The sequence below is a fragment of the Micropterus salmoides genome, unplaced genomic scaffold (assembly GCF_014851395.1).
Source record: "Micropterus salmoides isolate LMB-PRFRI ecotype aquatic unplaced genomic scaffold, ASM1485139v1 Ms_hic_scaffold_8, whole genome shotgun sequence".
In the NCBI taxonomy this organism is placed as follows: Eukaryota; Metazoa; Chordata; class Actinopteri; order Centrarchiformes; family Centrarchidae; genus Micropterus; species Micropterus salmoides.
The window spans coordinates 11,797,946-11,820,077 of record NW_024044570.1 but is presented as its reverse complement, the minus strand read 5'-3'; the positions used below and the strand labels follow the sequence as shown (position 1 = coordinate 11,820,077).

General features: G+C 39.7%; 1 protein-coding gene across 5 annotated transcripts in view; it reads right to left on the bottom strand.

Moving 5' to 3' along the window:
• pparab (peroxisome proliferator-activated receptor alpha b) overlaps positions 1-17,417 on the bottom strand; it is a 35,507-nt gene extending 18,090 nt beyond the window's left edge. For 2 of the 5 annotated variants that reach the window (XR_005442800.1, XM_038705494.1), the window contains exons 1-2: positions 2,973-3,180; positions 901-1,064 (exon numbers count right to left, since the gene is read on the bottom strand). Coding sequence is in view for 4 of the 5 variants with exons in the window: in XM_038705494.1 (XP_038561422.1) it covers positions 901-1,064; positions 2,973-3,180 (372 nt within the window). In the remaining variant the exon portion in view is untranslated. Of the gene's footprint in view, positions 1-900; positions 1,065-2,972; positions 3,222-7,692; positions 7,822-8,228; positions 8,377-17,237 lie in introns of those variants that run through there. The other 3 variants (XM_038705496.1, XM_038705495.1, XM_038705497.1) reach the window with 3 other exon arrangements.
• Positions 17,418-22,132: the final 4,715 nt, after the last annotated feature.

Here is a 22,132-nt window from a genome sequence, read left to right as displayed (position 1 = left end):
ACCTCTATATTGATGCATGGACTGACAATCACACATATACACTATTAGCATTAACACAGAGACATAATCCTTCTATCACTGCACAGACTCACACTTAAGTGAGCTGCTGCTCCGATGTAAATTTCTTTGCAACATCATGTTGACATGATGGAGTTACTGAGTTTATATATTACTTCCTGACATACATACTCCCACTGGATTCACAGTGTAGAAGTGTAGAAAAGTATCTTGCTTCAGTAGCTGCTTTCCCTTCATTTTTTTCCCTTCAGCGATTAATAGAAAAGAAAAAAAACAAATAAAAAAAGAATACAGAATACTGGCATACCAATACAGGCTCAAAAACACATGCACACACACCTCGAGTTAAACTATCTTTGTCCTTCAGTGCCTCTTAAAGAACAGCCTTGGGTTGTTCTTCAACATGACGAGTAAACAATTAACTGAAAGATTATTGAGCGACCACGTGTGAAAGCAGAGCCTGGTATGTCTGATGCTTTTAGGAGTTATCATTAGTCACAAGACACTGCCTCTGGATTTAGGTCCTCCTTTCTTCAGTGTTTTACTTCCAAATATAGGATTTGTCTTGAGGTTGATTAAACGTGTAGTCAGAAGGCTGTTTGTGATTCTTGGCTTGTCTCTACTTGAGACTGGGTGACTGTGAGATGAGGTGATTGATGGATATCGACCAAAATAGGGAGAGTACACAGCAGTAAGTAAACTACAGTGCAGTGTGAGAAAATAAGACCACCTAAGGCAGAGGCATGTGTGATAATTTGGCCACAGATTCAATCCTTCAGAATAATGTCCTCCAACAACTATATGGCCATTAATGAGACTCACCTGCTCAGTCACTAATTCTTACATTGGTCTAGTCTTCACCAGCATCTAACATTGTCTCACCTTGCAGCCCTCGCAGGCGTGGACTCCATAGTGATAGCCCGAGGCGCGGTCAGCACAAACTCGACACTCCAGGCTGAGCAATGAGGAGGAAGATGAGAAGTCGTCTTGGCCTGCTGCCACACCATAAACAACTGACGACGGGCTGGATGCTGGTGTTAGGGCATCTACAAAACCCAAGAACGTGGGTGATTAAACATTTCCCCAGACTAATACACATACATCTTGGTCTACAAATACCATGAAAAGACCAAAACCAGTAATTAATTGATCCTACTAACAAATATCTTCTGTGTAGCCAAAGCCTGATAAAGCGTATTCCACTGTTCCATAGACACTAATGTTCAAAAACTATTAAAAACACAAACAAAATAAGCCACAGTGATATGCACTATTTACTCATTTAATCAATTTAAAATATTGCCAGCCTTTTCTTTTAAATGATCCACTTCTGTGCACCAGGCAGATTCAATGGAGAACAGACTTTCTGAACTAGTTTGGTGTTCATAGTGTTGACACCAAGTGTTGACACCTTTGAGGAGAGACTGTCTGAAAGCGTACCCTCTTTTCCTCATTTGTACAATTCATCAAGTCTCGCCCCTCTCTATGATAACAGAACAGCTATAAACTCTTTTGCCTTCAGATATGAATGGACTACACTTTGTATGAACTAGTTAATTCCAAACATTCCCCCGCCTTAATTCCCACTTCTGGTGAAGCTTAGTAAATGTTTTGCTGTGTTGAATTTCATTCATCAGACAATGTAATAGTTACACAAAGGTATAAATAAATAAAACCATATAATGCCTTGTTATAGCCTGCAGTACATAGGATACAAGTTGAACAATTCAAATTAAGCCATTATCTTGAGTCTCATCTCCCTGCGGCAAAGAACTGGTGAAGTGCAGTTTGACCTCTTTGCCCTGTTTGTTGCCTGTCACAAGCATCACAGCACTGGAGTAGTATTACTGATCTTCGTCATGGATTCTTTCCACCTTGTAAAGGGAACATGGTTGGTAGAACTTTCTTGGTATACAAATAGCAAAATAGTGGCACTAAATCAAGCCACATGAGTTGGTCGACAGACGCCAGAACGGGGATAAGCAGCATTTGGCAGTGGACCTGGAGCTGTGTTCCTGCTTGTGCAAGTGCACACATTTCAGTGGAGTGTAGACAAGAAAAGCATGTCAGTGTTTCTTCTGCTCCTGTCTCTTACTGCACTCCCAAACATGAATAAATCCTAAGCACCCTCTCACTGACTTTTCCATGACATCATCAATTCTTTCTGAGATGCCTTATCCCTATTCCTTCCACTCTTTTCTGCTTTCCTTCCTTCTCCTTCATTTACATCCACTATTCTTTCATTAAACGCTCTTCTTCTTCTTCCTGAACCATTCATTGATTCTTCACTTGCTGCATAATTTGGTAGTAGCATAAATTTCCCAGATGTCCATGTGACATTTATTCAGGAGGAAACACAGCAGCAAAATGAATGTTTCCTAAGAGGTGGTGCATAGTGGCTGAGGAATGTGCAAATTCCTCATTGGATATGGTGTGAAGAGAAGGGCTAGAGGAGGACAGAGAGGTAAAACAAGGAAATACAGAAAATAAGTAGATAAGGCAAGAAAAAAGAAGAAATAAGGAGGACACATGGAAGCAATTGATGGGAAATGGGGCAAGAAAATGCATCAAGGCTCTCACAATTCACTGATTTACACAGTAAATCAGAGAAAAGGACAAACCAATTAAGATCAAGGATTATTGGCCAAAGAGGTGTGTGAATCAGACAATATGAGTAAAGAAAGGGGTGCTAAAGGATTGTAGAGCAGCTTTGTTGTGGGTTAAGTCAAGTATTTCTATGTATGTGAGTATGTCCTCTCTGAACATTCAGTTGGATAAAATTAAAATAATAAATTGGTGGGCTAAACTGAGAGGACCTTTGCTCTTGAAAATAACAACAACACTGGCAAGGCAATTACACTGAGCTGCTGGGGACACTTGGAAACTGGGGATTGGGAGCAAACCCCACATTGCTATCTTCTCATATTGTTAATTAAATGAAAATGAGACTTCACCTAGAACAGTGGAACCTTCAGAACCATTACTAGAGGACTGATATTCGGGGACATCAAAGGAGCTGAGGGCGCTGCTGTTGATGGACTGGGAAATGTCCTGGAGCTCCTCCATGCTGCCTATGAAGTCGTCATCGGCGCACAGGGGGCTGCCCATCACAGAGTCCTCCAGGGGCGAAGGGGGATGGTAGTGGCTCTCCATATCGACCATTGCGGTGGAGAAGCGGGCTGCTGGCACTCTCACACATCAGACTGGAGTTAGAAGGGAGTTACAGGGGAAAAAGACAAAGAGGTCAAAGAGGTGATATGAAAAGAAAGACAGAGCTGCTAGCATGGATGTAGACTTATAAGACAAGTCTACATCCATGCTAGCAGCTCTGTCAGGCTTAGATACAGCAGTGCTTGCTAACATGCTCACAATGACAATGCTAACATGCTGATATTTATTATGCATAAAATTGACCATGGTCAACTCCATAATTTAGCGTGTTACCATGCTAACATTTGCTAGATAGCGATAAACAAAAAGTACACGTCATTCAGCTTGCAGGTATTCGGTCATAAACCAAAGTTTATGACAAAGTTTAAGGTATCGGACGGATGAAAACCTTGACATGATGATGCCACACAATGCAAACTCAGGGGATCTTTATTCATCCCGAGGAGGACGTGAACGTCTGTACAAAATGTCACTGCAAGCCATCCAATAGTTGTTCAGACATTTCAGTGAAAACCACAAATAACATCGTGATATCAAAGGAAAAGTAAAGGGATCTACACAATCAATAAGATTCGTCTTGTTTTGCTCATGAATAAAAGGTAGGCGATCACCAAAGTGGTTAGGATCCATCCTCTAGGCACCATGAATGTACACAATTTTCATTATCAATTTTAGTGCACATGATTTAACACAGCAATGGCTAAATACATTTAGGCCTAATGAGTATTGCTGATGCGACAAGTAGCCATTCACACCAACAGGTGCTGCACGTTGCTGTAGTGGGTCAGCAGGCAGTAAGGGAATGACACGGAGTATCTAATGACACAACACTGGCCCCTCCTCTCCACTGAGCTATTCACTCCAAATACAGCACAGTATCCTTACAAACCTCATACTGCTGCAGAAAGAGAAAGACAGGGGACAGAGTGTGAGGCACAGAGACATGTCGAGGGATGTAGGTCATTGCTCTGGTTTAGGCTTTGTTGTGACAAGGCGACTAGGTCTGGGGCGAGGGCGAAGAGACATGACAGACTGGCTTGTAGAGTAGGTGGGTGAGATTATGCTGAATTGCACAGTGGGAACTGGGAGGAGCTTTGCGATGCACATAAAAGTACACTAAGAAGTGGGCTTGTCTCGTTGGCTAAGCTTAAGACTGGCAGAGGGAATGGACCTTATATTGCATATTAGATCGTCATACATCTGCATGTAAACTAGGTCGATCTTAAGTAAGCTGTTTCCATCAGACCCCGCTAAGAACATCAAAGAGGGGGGGAGGTGGGCAGTGGTGGTCAGGGTGGCTATACAGCTATAGGACACCAGCTGCTGATTGTTCTCTGCCAAGTTTATTATTAATATTATCATTATTATTACTACTACTACTACTACTACTACTACTACTACTACACACCTTTACACATGACCGCCTTTAGTTTAACCTTAACTGGTCCCGTACTGTGTAATGTATGGTAGGCTGTTTGAGAAGAGAGACTGACTACATGCTCAAAATGTTTTACCCTTAGTGCTCCCTGTGAGTCTATTAATAAGATCTAATGACAGAAATGAAAGGTATGCCATTGAAGCAGCTACTGAGAGTATAGATTTTTTGGATATTTCGCCTTGAGTGCACAGGGCAAATAAAATAGATTAATTTAAACGTCATTCAATGTGTTATGTGACTGTTAATGATAAAATTAATGTTTCTTTGCATTTAACCCTTCAAGATGAAGAAAGAAAGTAGGAAGAAAATAATGGAAGAAACTTGGGAAGGTCCCTACTACATCCAGGGCTGGTGACTAGCTGGCAACATGGCCAAAAGCAGATCAGTGATATAATGGAAACTAACTACTAACTGAAAAAGTTTTTAATAACAACAACAGTAAGACAAAAAGACCTGGCCCAAAGTCCACAACAACACGGTTGGATAGATGTGGCTGTGGATGAGTAGTGAGCCCTCTTAAAATTATGGAGCACATTGGCTAATACAACTCTGTGTTGTTAAGAGGCAAAATGCTGAGTTAGTGTTACACACAAATCACTTGTTTGTCGCTCAGTTTAGAGCTACCTTGATTGCTTATGGCATCATCAGCCTAGCTGTTCCTGCACTGAAAGTAAATATCTCAGCACACTTCAGCTTTTGCAAACATATTTAAAAGGGAAACCCGATGGTAACTTGGTAATTACATTCTGCCACATGGAAGTTGGGAATTTTGGAAATATGAAATCCTAATAGCAAATGGATGAATATGATTATAAATATTTTAGGGCCAGAGTCATTGGGAAAGACAGCACGGCATGGCAGCATTTTAGTGAACTTTCTTCATGCATTTTTTGGATTAATCCAGGGTCAAGAAGCAAAGAAAAATAAATAAAATCAAGAATCACAGCCTTGAAGAACTCAACTTAATTTAATAGTAAAGACCCTGAATATTTCCACCCATTAAAAACACTACTCTAAATGAAAAGAAGCCAAGGATGTGAGGTGGACCACTTCACAGAGCTACTCTCTACAATATACTAGCAATTCTGAATGGAGGCAGTGTTAGCTCTGCTAGGATAAAGCAAACCTCTTTAGCATTCTGCCTCCTCTAGCTCCTGGCCCTCAGTTCTTCCTTTAGAACACATCCTGTTTCATACACTCACTTCACTCAGCACTGTCTCATTATAATACTGCTTCAAGGGGAAAAATAAAAAAGCTTCTTGGCTACAGCTTGACTAACATCCATGGTGTCTGTTTAGATAACCCTCCAGTAACCCGGGCAAGTTATTATATAATGGTAAAATGAGACATGTTTGGGACTATTAAAAATCTATTTTCAGTATAAACTAAACTGAGTTTATAGATATTCGTTGACAGAGTCCACAAACAGGTCAATATATAGTGGACTATATATTGAGTCTGTGTCAACACACGCACACTGCATGTATGCCTTTCCATTTAAATAACACACCTGCACAAGTCCTTTTCTGAACTTATGACCCCCCTACCAGCAGCTATGAAGTGGTGGACCAAGCTAACCTTGTGTTGCCACCAACATACAACATGAGAATATAAACAGACAGAGCAGCTTAGTTGCAGATAGCAGAGGTCTCGTGGATTGAGACAGAAAAAGACGCAAAGAATCATGGAGAGTGGAGAGGAGTGTCCACTACGTATAAAGCCCAATATCACAAACCATAATTTGCTTAATGGGGCTTTACACTCTGTACAGCATACAACATCCTCTGTCCTTAGACCCTCGGGTTAAGCTACATTACAGGGTCTTTATCAGCAATGTGTGAGAGAGAGTGAGCAAGTGAGACACACAGAGAGAAAAAAAAACAGTAGTTCCTATAGAAATAGCAAGCCTTTGTCCTTTAGGTCAAGACCTCTCTTGTGCTCACTCAACCAAGCCCACTGAGGGCACTGTGCACACTGAGAGGAAGATGAGCAAGGTCATTCGTGTTTGTGTGGGTTAGGGATGGGATTGGGTCCAAAAGGGGAGGACAGGGGGGTTACACTGACAAAAGACGAGGAGAGCCACCGAGGTCGCCATGACGATGCCATGGCAATGCCGTCAAATGGATCACGCTTTGAAATCAGCGGCAGAGAGCGGGCAGCAGGAATGTGAAAACAGCTACAACCTCCTACCAGTGGAATTCAGTCTCTAATTAAAATCAATAAATCCCATTACAGACTTGTGCAATTCTGTGCCAGATGTAGCAGGGCCGGATGTAGCCTACTGCAGCATACAGAATCCATACAGACCGATGGATTTCTCACAGTCTCTTAGTATGTTCACCCAGCCCCCCATGTTATGCTCATACATCGCAGTCCCACATTAGACAGACAGGCCATGAAGCGGTTAGAAAGCTCTGGCTGAGGCAGTAAAACATGCTCAGAACATGACCAAGGCAAGGACACAGCCTTAGTCTCCCAACAGGAAAGAACATAGAACAGCATGATGTTAGTTTACAGGGCTGTCTGAGATCTTTAGGAAAATGATCTACAAATCACCTGCTCTGTTGAGATTGACAGTGTCAGTAGTGGTATCCATCACTCAACAAGTAGTGTAGGCTACTTAAAGGGAATCATGTTATCTGATCCTGTGCCATGTTTACATCCACATAGATCCACACAGTCTTCAGCTGGAAACTACAGTCTCTGGGGCATTCAATAAAGCTCTACGCTTCTCAAAACCATCAAACATGAGGACAAGAACTGGAAAGAGTAGCCTATGAAAACCCAGATTATGCTTAAATGAATATCATTTTCAAATAGGATATTGTCTCCCAAGGATTATGAAAACAAGCTATATTAATATTATTTATTTTTATTATAAATTTTAATCCATAAATCACAGCCACGGCCTGCACAGGCTACTATACACTATTTTTTATATATATATATATATACATATACATACATACACACACACACACACACATACACACACACACACACACACACATACATACACACACACACACACACACACGTAATGTAGCGTAAGAAGTTGCTTTCACCTGACACAGGTCTGTCTGTCCTCGACTCCGCTCCGTGTGTGCTTAATAATGTTGGATAATGATGTCTTATGTAATGGGCTAAAAAACCCTCGAGGCATTTGAATGGGCTACTGATTTGGACGTCAATTACAATGGAAACGGTAGATGCTTTGAAGCATGTGGATCAGTCCTTTAACTCATGTGGAATACTCATGATCTCAATATTGTCCAAATAGTGATTATGATTTTTGCCATAATAGAGCAGCCCTAGATAACGCTGGCAGCAGGCCAAGACATTAGAGGTATGTATGGGCCTGTCTCGCCCAGGCATGAAAAAAAACTATAGTCCTTCCAAGTACAGGAGAACATACCTTGGCAATGAGAAGAGATAAAGGAGAATGCTCCTGTAGCCTACTTGTCTGTTGTGTTAGAATAAAACAAGTATAGGCTATTGCTGTACAACAATTGTTTTGTCAAAGAGTGTTGGTAAGTTAGGTATAGCCTATTTATAGAACATAAAAAAACAATAATTTGTCAACAAAACAACATCTTCCTACCTTCCTCATTCAAAAACTTGAAATCTTCCATGCGAATTTGGTCCCTGACAACATTACATCCACCTCTCTCCAAGAATTTGTATGATCATTCAGTGTGTGTGGGTTTCTGTTTGTGTGTGTGACCGAGAGCTGACCACAGGTTAATGTTTAATCCACCCATCATGTGGTGTGAGTGCTGACAGACATGTAAGAAGAAGAGCCCCAGGGGGCATAAAGGTGGTCTTGGAGCAGGAATATGGGCTGATGGGGCTGTCCCACCAGCTCCGCCTGTCAGTTTGTTTTAAGAGTTCACTCTATGAGCTCAGCCTGGACCGTGCCCACAGTGTAAACACTCAAGTGAACCCTTATCACCCAGGGCTGATATGCTGGCCGGCGCCCTCTTATCGTTATGGAGACTGACCAAAGTACAGGTCGGGAAGTGATTGACATTGGACTTTATCTGTAGTCTGTGACAGATGAGCCATATGACAGCTAACAGTTCAATCATCCTTTTATCAGGTTGCTTACCTTGTCGATTCAGGGTCATTGACAGTTAATTGTACAGTAGAGAGCACATTTTGTCTGCTGTGTGTACACTTGAAGGTCCAAACTGCTGTCTTTGCAAATTTAAGCTCCTCAATTATAAATTATGTATACTTGAGCTTTACTATATATACTTTATACTATACATTTTTAGAAATAATTTAAAATGCATGCTATAAAGGCTTATATTTTCAGGTGTATTATGCTCTCATTTCCAGACATGCTTTAGTTTCCATTCATTTTTGTACAATATGAAAATCTATTAGCAAACTTGCTCGAGTTGCTTAATTCATCATCATGAACATTAAGCCTGCATTAGGCTCTGGCAACATTACATTATTGTTATGAGGTAATGCAGTTTAAGTGGCGATTATATCATATGATCTTCATCAGCAGATGATTGAGCAACAAGATAAGCAGATGTCAATTAATTGTAGATGCTTAAATGTCCATTTTTTTTCTTTTAAGAACTATTCATCCATGTTGCCATACAAGATGAGGTTTAGTTACATACTTGGACAATATAAATATATTTTGTACCATCCTGTTTTTTATTATATTTTTGTATCCCCATGAGTGTATAACAGTTCCTATAGAAAACATGACTAATAAAATAAATCTTACAAGTATTTTTGCTCACTCAACTAAACCATTGGGACACCCCTGCAGGAGCTACTTCACTGAATACTTCACTGAATATATGTAGTTTTCCACTACTGGAGTTATCTATTCCACTCATTGAGGAAACTTGCATGTTTCTCAAATATTCCATTTCTAAATGCACAGGACTTTCTATGAAGACAAATGTTACTCAAGATGAGCTCTTGCTTTGGCTGTTGGCTTGTTAAACAACCACTGCTGCATTGAGTTTAGACATAAAACTGTGGATTAGATAAACCCCAGTGGACTCTCTGTATTGACAGCATGTTCAGTGTCTAAAATAATAATTAAATATTCACACTCAATCACAAGACAGAGCCAATACAATTTGACCATAAAACACTACAGAAGGTGCAATCTGACAGTGTAACATGTTACCTCAAAAGGGCTACGGAAACCTATCCCTCCACACTGGCTGTTTATGGCACATTATTACATGGCGGAAAGTGTGCCTGCATGTGTGTATGTGTTGTGGAGCCATAAGTACATGAAATTGTATGGGTACATTCTCCATATAAATAAAAACCTTGGTAAATGATAGCAATCATTACCTGTAATTGTCAGTTTTGGAGAAACAGAAAATCTGAATCTGAAATCTGAATTCAGACACATGGATTTGGGTGTGGTTACTGCCATGACATACTGATTTACTGTTGTCCTGTTGACCTTTGATAAAGCTATTGGTGGTAATGTTTAGTTTGAGCAAATTTAGTTTATACCTGCCATTATCCCCTAATGATTTGTTTCTCATAAAGCTGTGAGGGGAGGGATGAAGCTAGGCTGAAACATTTACCAATTTACATCATAAGTATTAGATACATATTAGTTTCCAATAACCTGTTAAACACTGAAGGGCAATAAGATTGTATGCTAAAGCATTGAGCAATGCATTTATGGTGCAATTCTGTTTAAAGATATATGATATATAATAATAAACCTGATTGCATGGGACATCTTTTTCTGGCTCAGAAGAATATAACAAAGAGAGTAAAAGATGGTGAATTTGGGCAAGTGGTCATGATATACTGCCAGTTATTAATAAGGCTTTAATCTGACATGTCAGCATCAGGTCATATGGAGAAATGACACAGCTGCTGTGTAACCTTGACCTGCAGTATAGCCACAGTTTGTCCCCAGTGTGTTAGATGTATTTGCAGCAGAACGATTGGCAGGCTTAATTCTCGCTGTTCCCAAAATCATCATCGCTAATGACACTGTCCTTAAGCAACACCTCCATTCTGTGCCAAATGCTGGCTCCTGGCTGCCACTTTGTGCTTATTTCCAAATCAGTTACAAGGATCAAGCAGGCCAGCCATTACAAAACCTCCCTGCAGTACATTCAAACTGTAAATCTCAGAGTAAGGAAACTCCTGCAATCTTTTCCAGCTGTTTTTATCACTAGACAGATGCAGGGCTGGGGTAACAAGACAGCAAGACGCACATGCATATATTAAACTGGGTCAACATCACCAAGTGCCTGAGTCTGTTTTTCCTGTCCGAGTTTTGCACTTTTTTGTTTATTCAATTGAACTGGTTTTCCTTTCATTACATACTCATATACTGATATACAGCAACTGTGCTGGACGGCAGAACTGTACAGCATTGTACAAAAATATCAAAAATATTGCAGTATTTAGCTTTTTCTTCTGAACATGAAATGCAATAAATGTGGGCATGGCTTTGTTGCCATATGTGCTTGTAAACAAATTTGAAGTGGAGGAAATCAAATTCTATTGCTCAGAAATTTCTAGGCTTGAAAACAGAGACAGGCAAGTTTGAACACTATGTACAAGTACGCTCTACAAGTAAGTACATACTCATATTTATGAAGTGCTCTAGGCCACATTCCCCTCCAAAAATAAAAATATTACACATGTGATTAGCACAATGTACATATCATGGCAAGTGCCAAAAGAAGGGAATGTTCAAGTGAGTCTGTACTGTGAGTTGCTCTGTTTCCCCTGAGGCTCTGCCAAGATACAATACACTGATCCCCTGGCAGCACAGCACAGGGACACCAAGACAGCAGAGAAAGCTCACAGTCTGTAGACCTGTGAACTTTGACTGACCACCTGCCAAGAAATATACAGTGTAACATTTTACATGCTGTGGCTTGATTAACAACATTACAGGTGGAACTTAAATTCTTAGTATTATGTTAGATGTGCAGGAATCACTCTTGGAGAAATCGTGTGCAATAGTTAAGGGCTGAAATGAATTCATCAATCAATTAATCAATCAATGGATCAGCAAAATATTAACAAAAAAAAAGAAAATAACAACTTGAATAGCTTTGGGTTTAGGACTTAATTTTGAAATCTGGCAACTTGTGATGGGAGTTTCCTTTATAGAATAAACAATTGACCATAACAATAATCTACAGATTAATCAACAATGAAAATAATCAGTAGTTGCATCTCCACTTTAATAAGGCAACAGAAAGGGCGGTCTTGAACCCTCTCTCATTCTATGCCCAAAACTATCTTTTCTCTGAGGTATGCTCAAAAACATTCCAAAATTGTTTAAGGGAGTTTCTGCATTACTGAAAAACAATAGAGTGGGGACTGCCAGACTGCAGAAATCACCAAAACTGAGATGAGAACAAGATTTCTTTCTGCTCAGACAGCTGTGTGTATCTCATTACATTTTCCAGCATGACACTGGAGTCCTGAGTTCCCCCATTCTAGCTGCCAAACCAGCCTACATGTTTGTGAGTAAGCATGCAGCACTCTGGTGACAGAACAACACTAATTTGCTACTGTATTGGGATCGCTGAGTAAGGCAAAAACACAAAATGTTGTTTTGGCTTCCTACATGCAGCAAGTAAGCAGTAAGTTGCAGTAAGTTGCAATCAGCAAATCTTGAAAAGAATGTTTGTTCATTGATTTCGTATATGCACACACTCCACTATCGCCTTATAAATTATAGTCAATATTTTACCAATGTAAGGTACACAGCTGACACACAGTATCTTATTATCGATCTTAATCCAAAACAATCGTTGCCCTGCCTCAAACTTTGGCATGGTCACCTGTCATGTTATTAAACACTGTCAATTTCCATGCTAGTGTCAAAGATTTCTGTTACACCGAAACAAGCATAACTAGCATCTGATGAATACAGTAGAGGCCTTGTTCCTTGTTCTACCACTAAATGGTAGTAAAATGAGGTTAAAACCGATGAAGATATTTTTGTCTGAGCGGATCAGTGGAGGTGAAAGAGAGCGGGATACATCAGTAACAGAATTAGAGTGAGAGATAGGTCATTGGTTTCTAAAGGCCTTTGCTCACATGGATATGGGGATCAGACCCCAATGCCTCAACAAACAGACAAACAGGGTGACAAACAGGATGTTAAAGAGAGATGTGACTCTCACATAAGCAGACCAGAAAGACAGGACTGGGAGAGACAAAGAATTTGTGGTGAGAAAGACATTTCTTTCGAGAGACCTGTCAAATCCTCCTTCCAAGTCCCCTCATTGTTCAACATACAAATAGCTTAGGCTACATACAGCATCCTTCCCCAATCATTAGCACAGCCAATCTCCTGTCCAGAGCTGCTTAGTGTTAAGTCTGGTTGGAGGGCCTCAATCCTTTTCAACCCGGAGGGACTTTACCATAAGGAAGGCTCAAAGGGGAATAGACCTGGCTCAGATGAAGGTCAAACCTTCAGGATAGAGGACACAAGTTGCAAAACAAATAGAGCATAGAACTGGCTAAAAAAAAACCCAGAGAGACCACGCTTGGAATAAAAATAGCACTGTGTAAAGGAAAACTGTGTGGGTGTGTTACTACAGTCAAGTCATCTACGAATATGTGTTGTATCTGTATCTGAGTGACAACTATGCCAGATGTTATTGCATTGCATTGTGACTAGAGCTGCAATGATTAATTGATTGGTTATCAACTATTAAATTAATTGATCGGTTTGAATATCTTTGGATTGTCGACGAAACAAGACATTTCAGAACGTCATCTTGGGCTTTGTTAACACTGTGTCATTTCTCCCCATTTCCTGACATTTTATAGACCAAAAAATTTGTAGATTATGGAACAATGAAAATAATTGCTAGATGCAGCCCTATGTAGCATAAGTTGAGCAAAGTTTAACTCTGTTAGCCCTCTAAGAACCCCTGTTGTGACAAATCAATGGCCTCAATGACATGACTAAGAAAGTGGCATTTTGTGAGTGCTACTGTCAGTGTGAATGCAGCCTCGGACCCTTCAACAGTGTCTGAAACTCACACTATGCACACCTTTGCCAATGTCTGAATTTTTGCCACTTTTCTGGTTTTAAGATGAGTGCAATTTCTTTGAGGGGAGAGTGCCTGGAAGTGTACCCCATTATTCCCATTTGAATGATTACTGCCTCTTAGTACTGTATGTTGGCAAGTTTAGAAGTACGTCTTTGAGTGTAGCCATCTGGAACAGCTGTATGTTTGCCTTTAAATGTGGTTGGAAGACACTTGGCATGAACTATTTTGTTTAAAGCATACCCCAGCCTACAGTTCTCAACACAAGACCCACTACCTGCAGACGCTAATTTCTTTGGGTTTGCTCACACAGGTAAGAAATAGCAGAAGCACCCTCAAACCTGAAGAATGGATAACAAGCCAGTGGTACCATTTATCCTTGCCAGTGAGTGTCTATAAGAGCTAGAAGAGCTTTCTGGAATTACTACCTGGAACTAATCTAAGACAGTAACTAATCTTAGCTATCTTAACTATCCCCAATGCTAACATTTTCCCACTGCTCCCCTGCATGTATCAGTGATACAGCAACATGAAAAATAGGTCAGTGGAACTAGGTTCTTGTTGCAAAACATCCTTACAATGCATCTCTTTATGAACCCACAACAGAGACAAATGATAAACTCTTGGGACTGTGCAGTTGAGAACAGAACCAGAAAGTCCTGTTTGAGGAGTAGAGAGGAGAAATCTCAGCCTTTCACCTTTCACTGTTTTTGTTGCTGCGTCAGAGAGTCTGTCACTACAGGTTGTGAATGCAACCAGGCAGAAGCTGATTACAGGTCTCAGGTTCCTGGAGAAAAAACTGTCAGCACAGCTGGACAGAAACTAGCTATGATAAAAGGATGGCATGGCAAGTTCCCTTAAGGATGATTCAAAGAAGCACAAACAATTGCTTGAGTATGGACAGAGTTCAGACACTTGCAAAAAGTTCTAAGTGAGATCCTCCTGATCCACAGTGTCTAGTGAAATCTGCATGGAATAAAGAAGGTGTTTCTTTAATATGTTTGAGTACCCCAGGAACAATATTTTTAATTTACATTTTTTAAATAACTGTAACCCCACCCACTTGCTACTCACCAGTAAGTTAAAAAAAAGTTTTTTGCAATTACTATTTGATCAGGGTTTGGTATATTTAGATATTATCTCTTGGAACATTTTTGGCCTAAGCAGTGACCGAGACCGGTCTTAAGACCACTTTTTGATGGTCTTGGTCTCGTCTCGTCCTCGACCGCTTTTGTACTCGGTCTTGTCTTGGTCTCAGACATTAAGACTCTGGATTTTATTTCAAGACCATAACTTTGGGAATATCAATAAATGTATTTATTAACATCCTAACTTTGATTGGATGTAAAACATATTGCTTCAAATGCAGCCAATAACCCTAATTAAAAATGTGTTGTTACTGTTAACAACTATCATCCCTCCCCGCGATGGTAAGCATGGAAAAGGAGTGCTGAATAAAGATGCTTATGTTGATTTCAGCTTTTAGTATTTGTATGTGGGTGTTTTAATGGGAATGTGGATTTTCTAGATCAATTTGAGCAGTACCTATGATCTCGTTCCACATTTCTTGTGTGTCATGTGATGTAGGGAACTAATTATGGTCTCGACTTGGTCTTATCCCCTAAAAGTCTTAGTCTTGTTTCGGTCTCGATAAACTCTGGTCTTGGTCTTGATTTGGACGGTCTTGACTACAACACTACTTTACTCCATCAACACAAATAAAAGACACTTCTTAATCATTGCATAATTATTAGTGGACTTTAACCACATTACCAGAAAGTTAAGGTGCATAAAAATAGTTCTGAGTGAAGACCTTTGATCCCAAGGTAAAGGCCACGTAAATGTAGAGACTTGCTTAAAGAGTTAGCAAAGGGGGGATTATGTAAAAGCCTGGTACACAGAGGACTGAGTTGTGTATTTAATATGTATTTAGAACTGGGCAGCAGAATGGAGCATCTGTCTTCAGATCACCTTTAAGAAACATGTCAGCAAAGAGCTACACCTCCAGATGCAACTTTTCAATAACTAACTAAAAATGTACGTCCCTTCTAATCATGTGCATTTAAATAAATCAAAAATAAAACCTGATTTAAACAAAGGGAGAAGTTAGATTTTGGTGTTTGAACAACAGTAAACGAGCAAAAAAAAAACGCACTGTCAAGAGCTTTAACTTTGGGACCCTTCTATTGCAGGCATTTTTGATCTAAAGAGTTAACAACTGGAATTACACATTGGACTCTGCTACTTGTCGATAAATAAAAGATGCATTCCTAAACTGCTTAGGATGGGACAGGTACAACAGCAGGATTTGGGTCAAATTTCACTTTCACAGAAGAGAGTCTTATTAAGAAATGAGCGCATGAGAGGTGGCCAATTTTCTAAAGAAAGACTGAGTCATTAGTTGAGGTGCAGAATGTCATGCTCATTGAAGTCACACCATCACTCAAATCATGTTTGCTAATCTAAATATGGAGACCTGTTTATGAATTTATTCCTATACTACAGTGTAGAGGTAAATAACCTGATAACGGTGATAAACAACTACAGTTACATTTTTGTGAGGCATTCATTAAAAACAATGAATGATGTAACTGGATATTTGTAACACTATGAGCTATGCATTTCAGAAGCCACTGAGACGGAGAGAGAGATTCCCCAAGGTTATCTAAACATTGACTTCACAGCACCTGCAGCTACACATTAACCACTGTTTCACACTGATCACAGCCATTGATCAGTCACTTCAACACTGTGAAGGTGTGTGCTAAGTACTGAACACCAATCCAAAGTAATAATAAAAATGGAAAATGATTTCCAGGCAATATGTCAAGCATCCCAGGTTCAAGTCCAGCCAGGGACCTTTGTTGCATGCCATCATCCCCTGTCTGTCTCCCCTCATTTCCTGTCACATTTCTGCAGTGCTCAAAAAGACAGTTTAAACTGGAAAAAAAGCTCCTTGCAAGAATACCAAACTCCATCTCTAATATTTAGGCTCTTTGCGTTGCTTCTTGCAATTACAGCACCATGTCTGGAGTGCTTAAGCCCTGACTAAAACAGTATTTGCATCAAGTCTAGACTTTTGCTGTGCTTAATTTAACTCATAGCATTGACCTTTTGACATTGTCACTGTCACCCTGCATCAAATATGCTGACCAGAGGCCTTCATAACAAACAATATTAATAAGCAAGTCACAGCTTCTTCATAACCGCTAAAATAGGGCGTACCAACGAGGAAATATAAATAAATCACATCTGTGTTGAACGCATTGCTTACTAATGGATACAGAAATATTGCCTGTTGATGAGCACGCGCCACTTCAGCGGCAAAGGCGTCCAAACTGAAAGCAGATTTGCCTGCCTCCAATAACAATGGACCTGTGGAAGAATTTATTAATGTGTCCAAGTTGCCTGTAAACAAAAGGTTTTGGTCTGAAAACTGGATAAATTCAAAACTGGAGAACATGCACTATTTCAAGGCTGTAACCATCTCTGTGCATTCAACTAAATTCCCTTACATATTTCTCTTAGCCGCTGCAGGAGGGGTCATGGGTGAGAGGCTAAATTAATATATCTACCTTTCAATAGCCAGCCCAATCCGAAGCCGCCATATCCTCGGAAATCTCGCTGGGTTGAGAAGAGGTCGGTACAAGTTCGACAGAGCCTCGAGGAGGGAAAAAATAGTCCTCGACCCCAACCACGTCCTTGTTTGTTTCCCAACAGCGCTGCCGCTGTCAAAAATCCCCCACCATCCATACAAAGCAGATTCATGAGCTCACACCCGCCGGAAGTGACCTCATGACTGACAGCTGGCGGAGAGAAAGCGCACACCCCCTGACACACCTATAGTTTTAGCGAATAGAAACAGCGCAGCCGTTTCCCTTGAGACGGTCGCCCCCTAACCACGGTGACAGCAGAAACTGGAAAAAGACCCTTTCCTGCAGTGCGATGCTAAAACCAATACAAAACAAAGAAAGCATTGAGGCCCTAACTTCTTAAATGGAGGATTAGAACTGCTAATCGACTACAGTGTGATAATGCAACATAATGATGCTGACCTGAATGAATACAGGCTGGCAAAATTTGCATATCCAGGGCACTGTCCCCACATGACCTTCCCAGGGTCATCCAATGTTTCCTCCTCTCCTGCTCACATTTTTAGTTCAATGAAGCTTCAATGGCACAAAGTTCCGATTACACAACATGTTGCCAAAATACATAGACACAGAAAACTTAGAATTAGAAAAACCTGATTTAAATATGTTTTGCTTAAAGAAAAGCAGTTATTTAATCATACATGTAATTGGCCAAGTAGCTTCTAAGGAATCTGACTCCAGATTCCAGTAGCTCTAATTCACATGTACAGGGAGATACACATATGGACAAAAAGCTCCACAAAGACAACAAAAGATAAGCAAAGATAAACAACTTGTAATTTTTAAGAACAGGTGAGTGGGTACAGTACTGGAGAGGTACATATTCAGATACTTTACTTAGTAGCTAGCAGTACCACACTATAAAAATATTGCATTACAAGTAAAAGTCCTGCATTCAGAATTACCAGAAGTATTATCATAAGTACTGCAGAATGCCCCTTATCAGTATTACATTATTAGATCATTATTATTTATTCAATAACATGTAAGCACATATATTAATGTACATTAATATTACATCATATATTGGTGGGTAGTTTTATTAACAACAATGCATCATATTTTTTTACTAATTATATGCATATAATCTGATTATATGTATAATTATATTATATAATCTTCTCCTGAAAAGTAAATAATAACTACAGCTGTAAAATGAATGTAGTAAAAGTATTCCCCGTGATATGTTGTGGTGTAGTATGATGTAACATAAGGTGGAAAGTACAAGAACCCTATTTTGTTCTTAAGTATAGAGTATTTGAGTAAATGTACTTAGTTACTTTCCACCACAGACAGTGTCTATTTAGTATTCAAATTGTCACTGTAAACTGGCTTTGCAGGGTTGTCCATGGTAGTGCAAATAATTGATAAGTTTAATACGGTACTCTTTGAGGTTATCGATGGACAGAAATCCAGTCTACTTCAACTAACTGTCAAAAAATATGTTATGTGCAATAATATATATTATCCAGCCAGTTTCTCCACAACAAGAGGAGGGTTTGAAAAGCACTTCACTTTGAAAAGTAGAAAAGAGTAAATTTAAATTCTAGTTTGTTCATATTTTGTCCAGAAATTGGCTGCTGTCTCATCACAAACCTGCTTTTGCTGATGATCCATCACAACATTTTTATTTAAATTAAAGATGCCCTCACACATATTTTAAGACATATAAAAATATTTGCTTTGAAGAACAATTTGAGTCTGATATGTTTTTCCACAAACTGTTTAAATTCAGTACATCTCTCTCATTGAAAAATACAAGTGCCTTTCTTTTGTTGCAGAATTTTAACGTCTGGACAAAAGATGTCTCCACCTTCACTGACTCAGTATATGTATACTGGAGGCTTCAAGTTTCCACATCACACTTCTGTCAGTTGCATTTAGGACCAAGATTCCAAACTGGTGGTGACGTCACAAAGTCATGCTTGTATGTTTACTTAAAATGAGATTTAAAGTGAGCACAGAGAAGCTTCACCTTCAGCAGATTGTGAAAACAGCCTTATAGTGTCAAACTCTGCACCGGATGTTGATCAGTGCAAGGTCCCGCTAACTGTGCACAAGAAAACCTCTGCAACTTTCAGCAGAATCACATGGCAGCTGGAGAAAACATTGTCTTGCACACTGACACCAGGCCAAGTTGTGAGTGTTTCCAGACAAGCTGTTGCAAAAAAACAGCCCATTAATGGAGCAGATCTGTTTTCCCAACTCACGCCAGATGCTGAGTGTGTGACCCTGTTTGCCAATTTCATCTCTCTGCTCTCTTGTTTCCTCATCCTGTTGTCCAACAGCTCCCCATCACATTTTTTCCCCGTCTTTAGCAAAGCAATGTGGGCGTCACTCTACAGCTTGGCTCAAGGCCTGGAAGCAGATACTGGCTGTTCTGTATGAGTTCTAGGATCACAAGACCTCAAGACCTCCATGCATACTCAGCACTTACATACAGTGGTTGAAGAAGGATTCAGATCCTCAACTTAAGTGGAAGAAATACTACTCTTTTGAAATGTTACCTATGCCTTATCTGATGCCTTATTATGTAAGCAGCACTTTTAGTTGGTTGAGGTGAAGCTAATTTAACCAATTTACTGTATAACATGTGCAAAATATGCATATTTTATAAACTCATCCTCTGTTTTGCATAGAAAGTGAAATATTTCTCTCTAAACAGTAAATTAGAAGTTAAAAATATTAAATTACACAACAAAAACACATCAGATTAAATGTTTTATTAAACTGTACTTAAGTACAGTACGTCAGTAAATGTACGTACTGCATGAAGACGACTCTCTTCAGATGTACTGCAAAGAGAGAATAAAAAAGGTCTGCTACCCTGCTAAAGTGCCCTTAAACCTCACACTTAGTTAAGCTCTGTATGGAATTAGAGTTAGGCAAAAAGAGAATGTACCTACCCTATCAGTAGTACATCCTCTTGACTCAGAGTGAGGATCTTAATGTTAAATCCTGGTGATTGAAATTAGTATACTGCAGTGCAATGTGTTTCAAACATCACAAAGTATACATCTTAGATTCACTTCACTGAGCCCCTGAGTGGTCTACAGTCTGATCTCTAACAATTTCACCATGTGACATGAACATGAAGAAACATTAGACTAAATATATACAGTAGTGTAGTGGAGGATCCGTAAAAGTAGCAAGACCACATTACAGAAATACTCCAAGAATTTAAGCAGGAATACTCATTATATAGAACAAACAACCTGTGAGTGTTACAATATTGCTTGTTTATTACTGATGCGTTAGTGTGAGAGCAGCATTTTAAGGTTGTAGTTGGTCAAGGCGGTTTTATGTACTAAACCAGAAGGTTCATTCTTGACCTTGGAAACAGTAGCTTGACAAAACAATCCAAAGTCAAGATAGACTTACTTGCCTTCTGTGGAACTTTCTACCATATTCCATGATTTTCATTAGTGGATGAAGATTGCTTTGTTGTCATGGAGAGGGATCTGTACAGTATTTAATAATAACAACAACAACATTAATAACAATAATAATAATAACAACAACAATAATAATACATTTTAAAGCTAATCTAAAGAGGAAGGTTTTGATAATTGATCTACATGTGTCCAGGTCAGTACAGTCACGGATGTGTATGGGAGAGGGGCTGCGATGCTATAAACTTTGTCACCCCAGGTACGGTGCTGAGTCCCTGAGTGGTGTCGGAAGAGCAGAGGTTTCAGGGGGGATTGTGGTGGCGAAGCAGGTCTATGAAGTAGGAAGGGGCCTGGTTATGGAGGGCTTTGTGGATGAGGAGGAGGTTTTTGTACTGAATGCCTTGGGGAACAGGGAGCCAGTGGAGATTCTGGAGGAATTTGGGATGATGTGGTCATGGGTGTGGGTGAGGAGGCGGATGGCAGAGTTTTGGATGGATATTTGTGTAAATGTACTTAGTTATATTACACTACTGTAGTAGAGCTACGCGTAACTGCTACCAGAGAATCAGGGAGAAACACAGTACACCTCTACAGTAAATATAAATCAGGCAATACAAATTCTTTTTGAAAGAGATGAATCTGAAACATAAGCAAACACAGATGTCAGCTTCAAAACTTCTCCATGGCCACTTGTGATTTCTCCATGTGAGGAGGACATGGAGAAACATTAGAATCAGAAGCTACAGCTCGTTGCAACATGACTCAAGAGAGCAGACAAAGTCTGCACAGTCCGCAGCCTATGGTCAAGACATTCTGTCTGGACAACAGCTGGTTTCCCAATTAAGGGGAGACAGATTTCCACATCTAGATATTATAATGACAGCTGCCCCATTTGCTTTCAACATGTCTGTCCCTGAACTGAACCTAGCTGTAATAAAACAGACTATGAAGAAGCAAAAAGAAATGTATGGTTATTGAATGGCACTAATCCTTAGAAATGAATATTAGGGGAAGACTTAGTGCTGCTCCACTGTCCTGCCAAACTTCATGGATTTGTTCTGTTTTAGAAATTGATTCTTCAAATTGAATAATACAGTAACATAGACCTATATATATTTTTGGTTGATATGAAATGAACAAGAATTACACTAGTGTTTATAGTTATTTTGTGTGCTACTGCTATCCACTGGTAACAGTATGAATGTAAATGTGTAGTGTACTATTCAGCCAAAAGGGGTAAAATCAAACATTTAAACTGCATGGCCTTGATTTTCTATTTTCAACAAAAGTAATTGTCTATGTTTTCAGTAACATATAAAGTTGTAGCTTTTTAAAGAGTATGTTTGAGGTGTGTTTTAGCATGATCTTGGTTTGTCAAGGGTTAATATGATGACCCACTGTCGTACAGTAAATGGGTTAATGTTG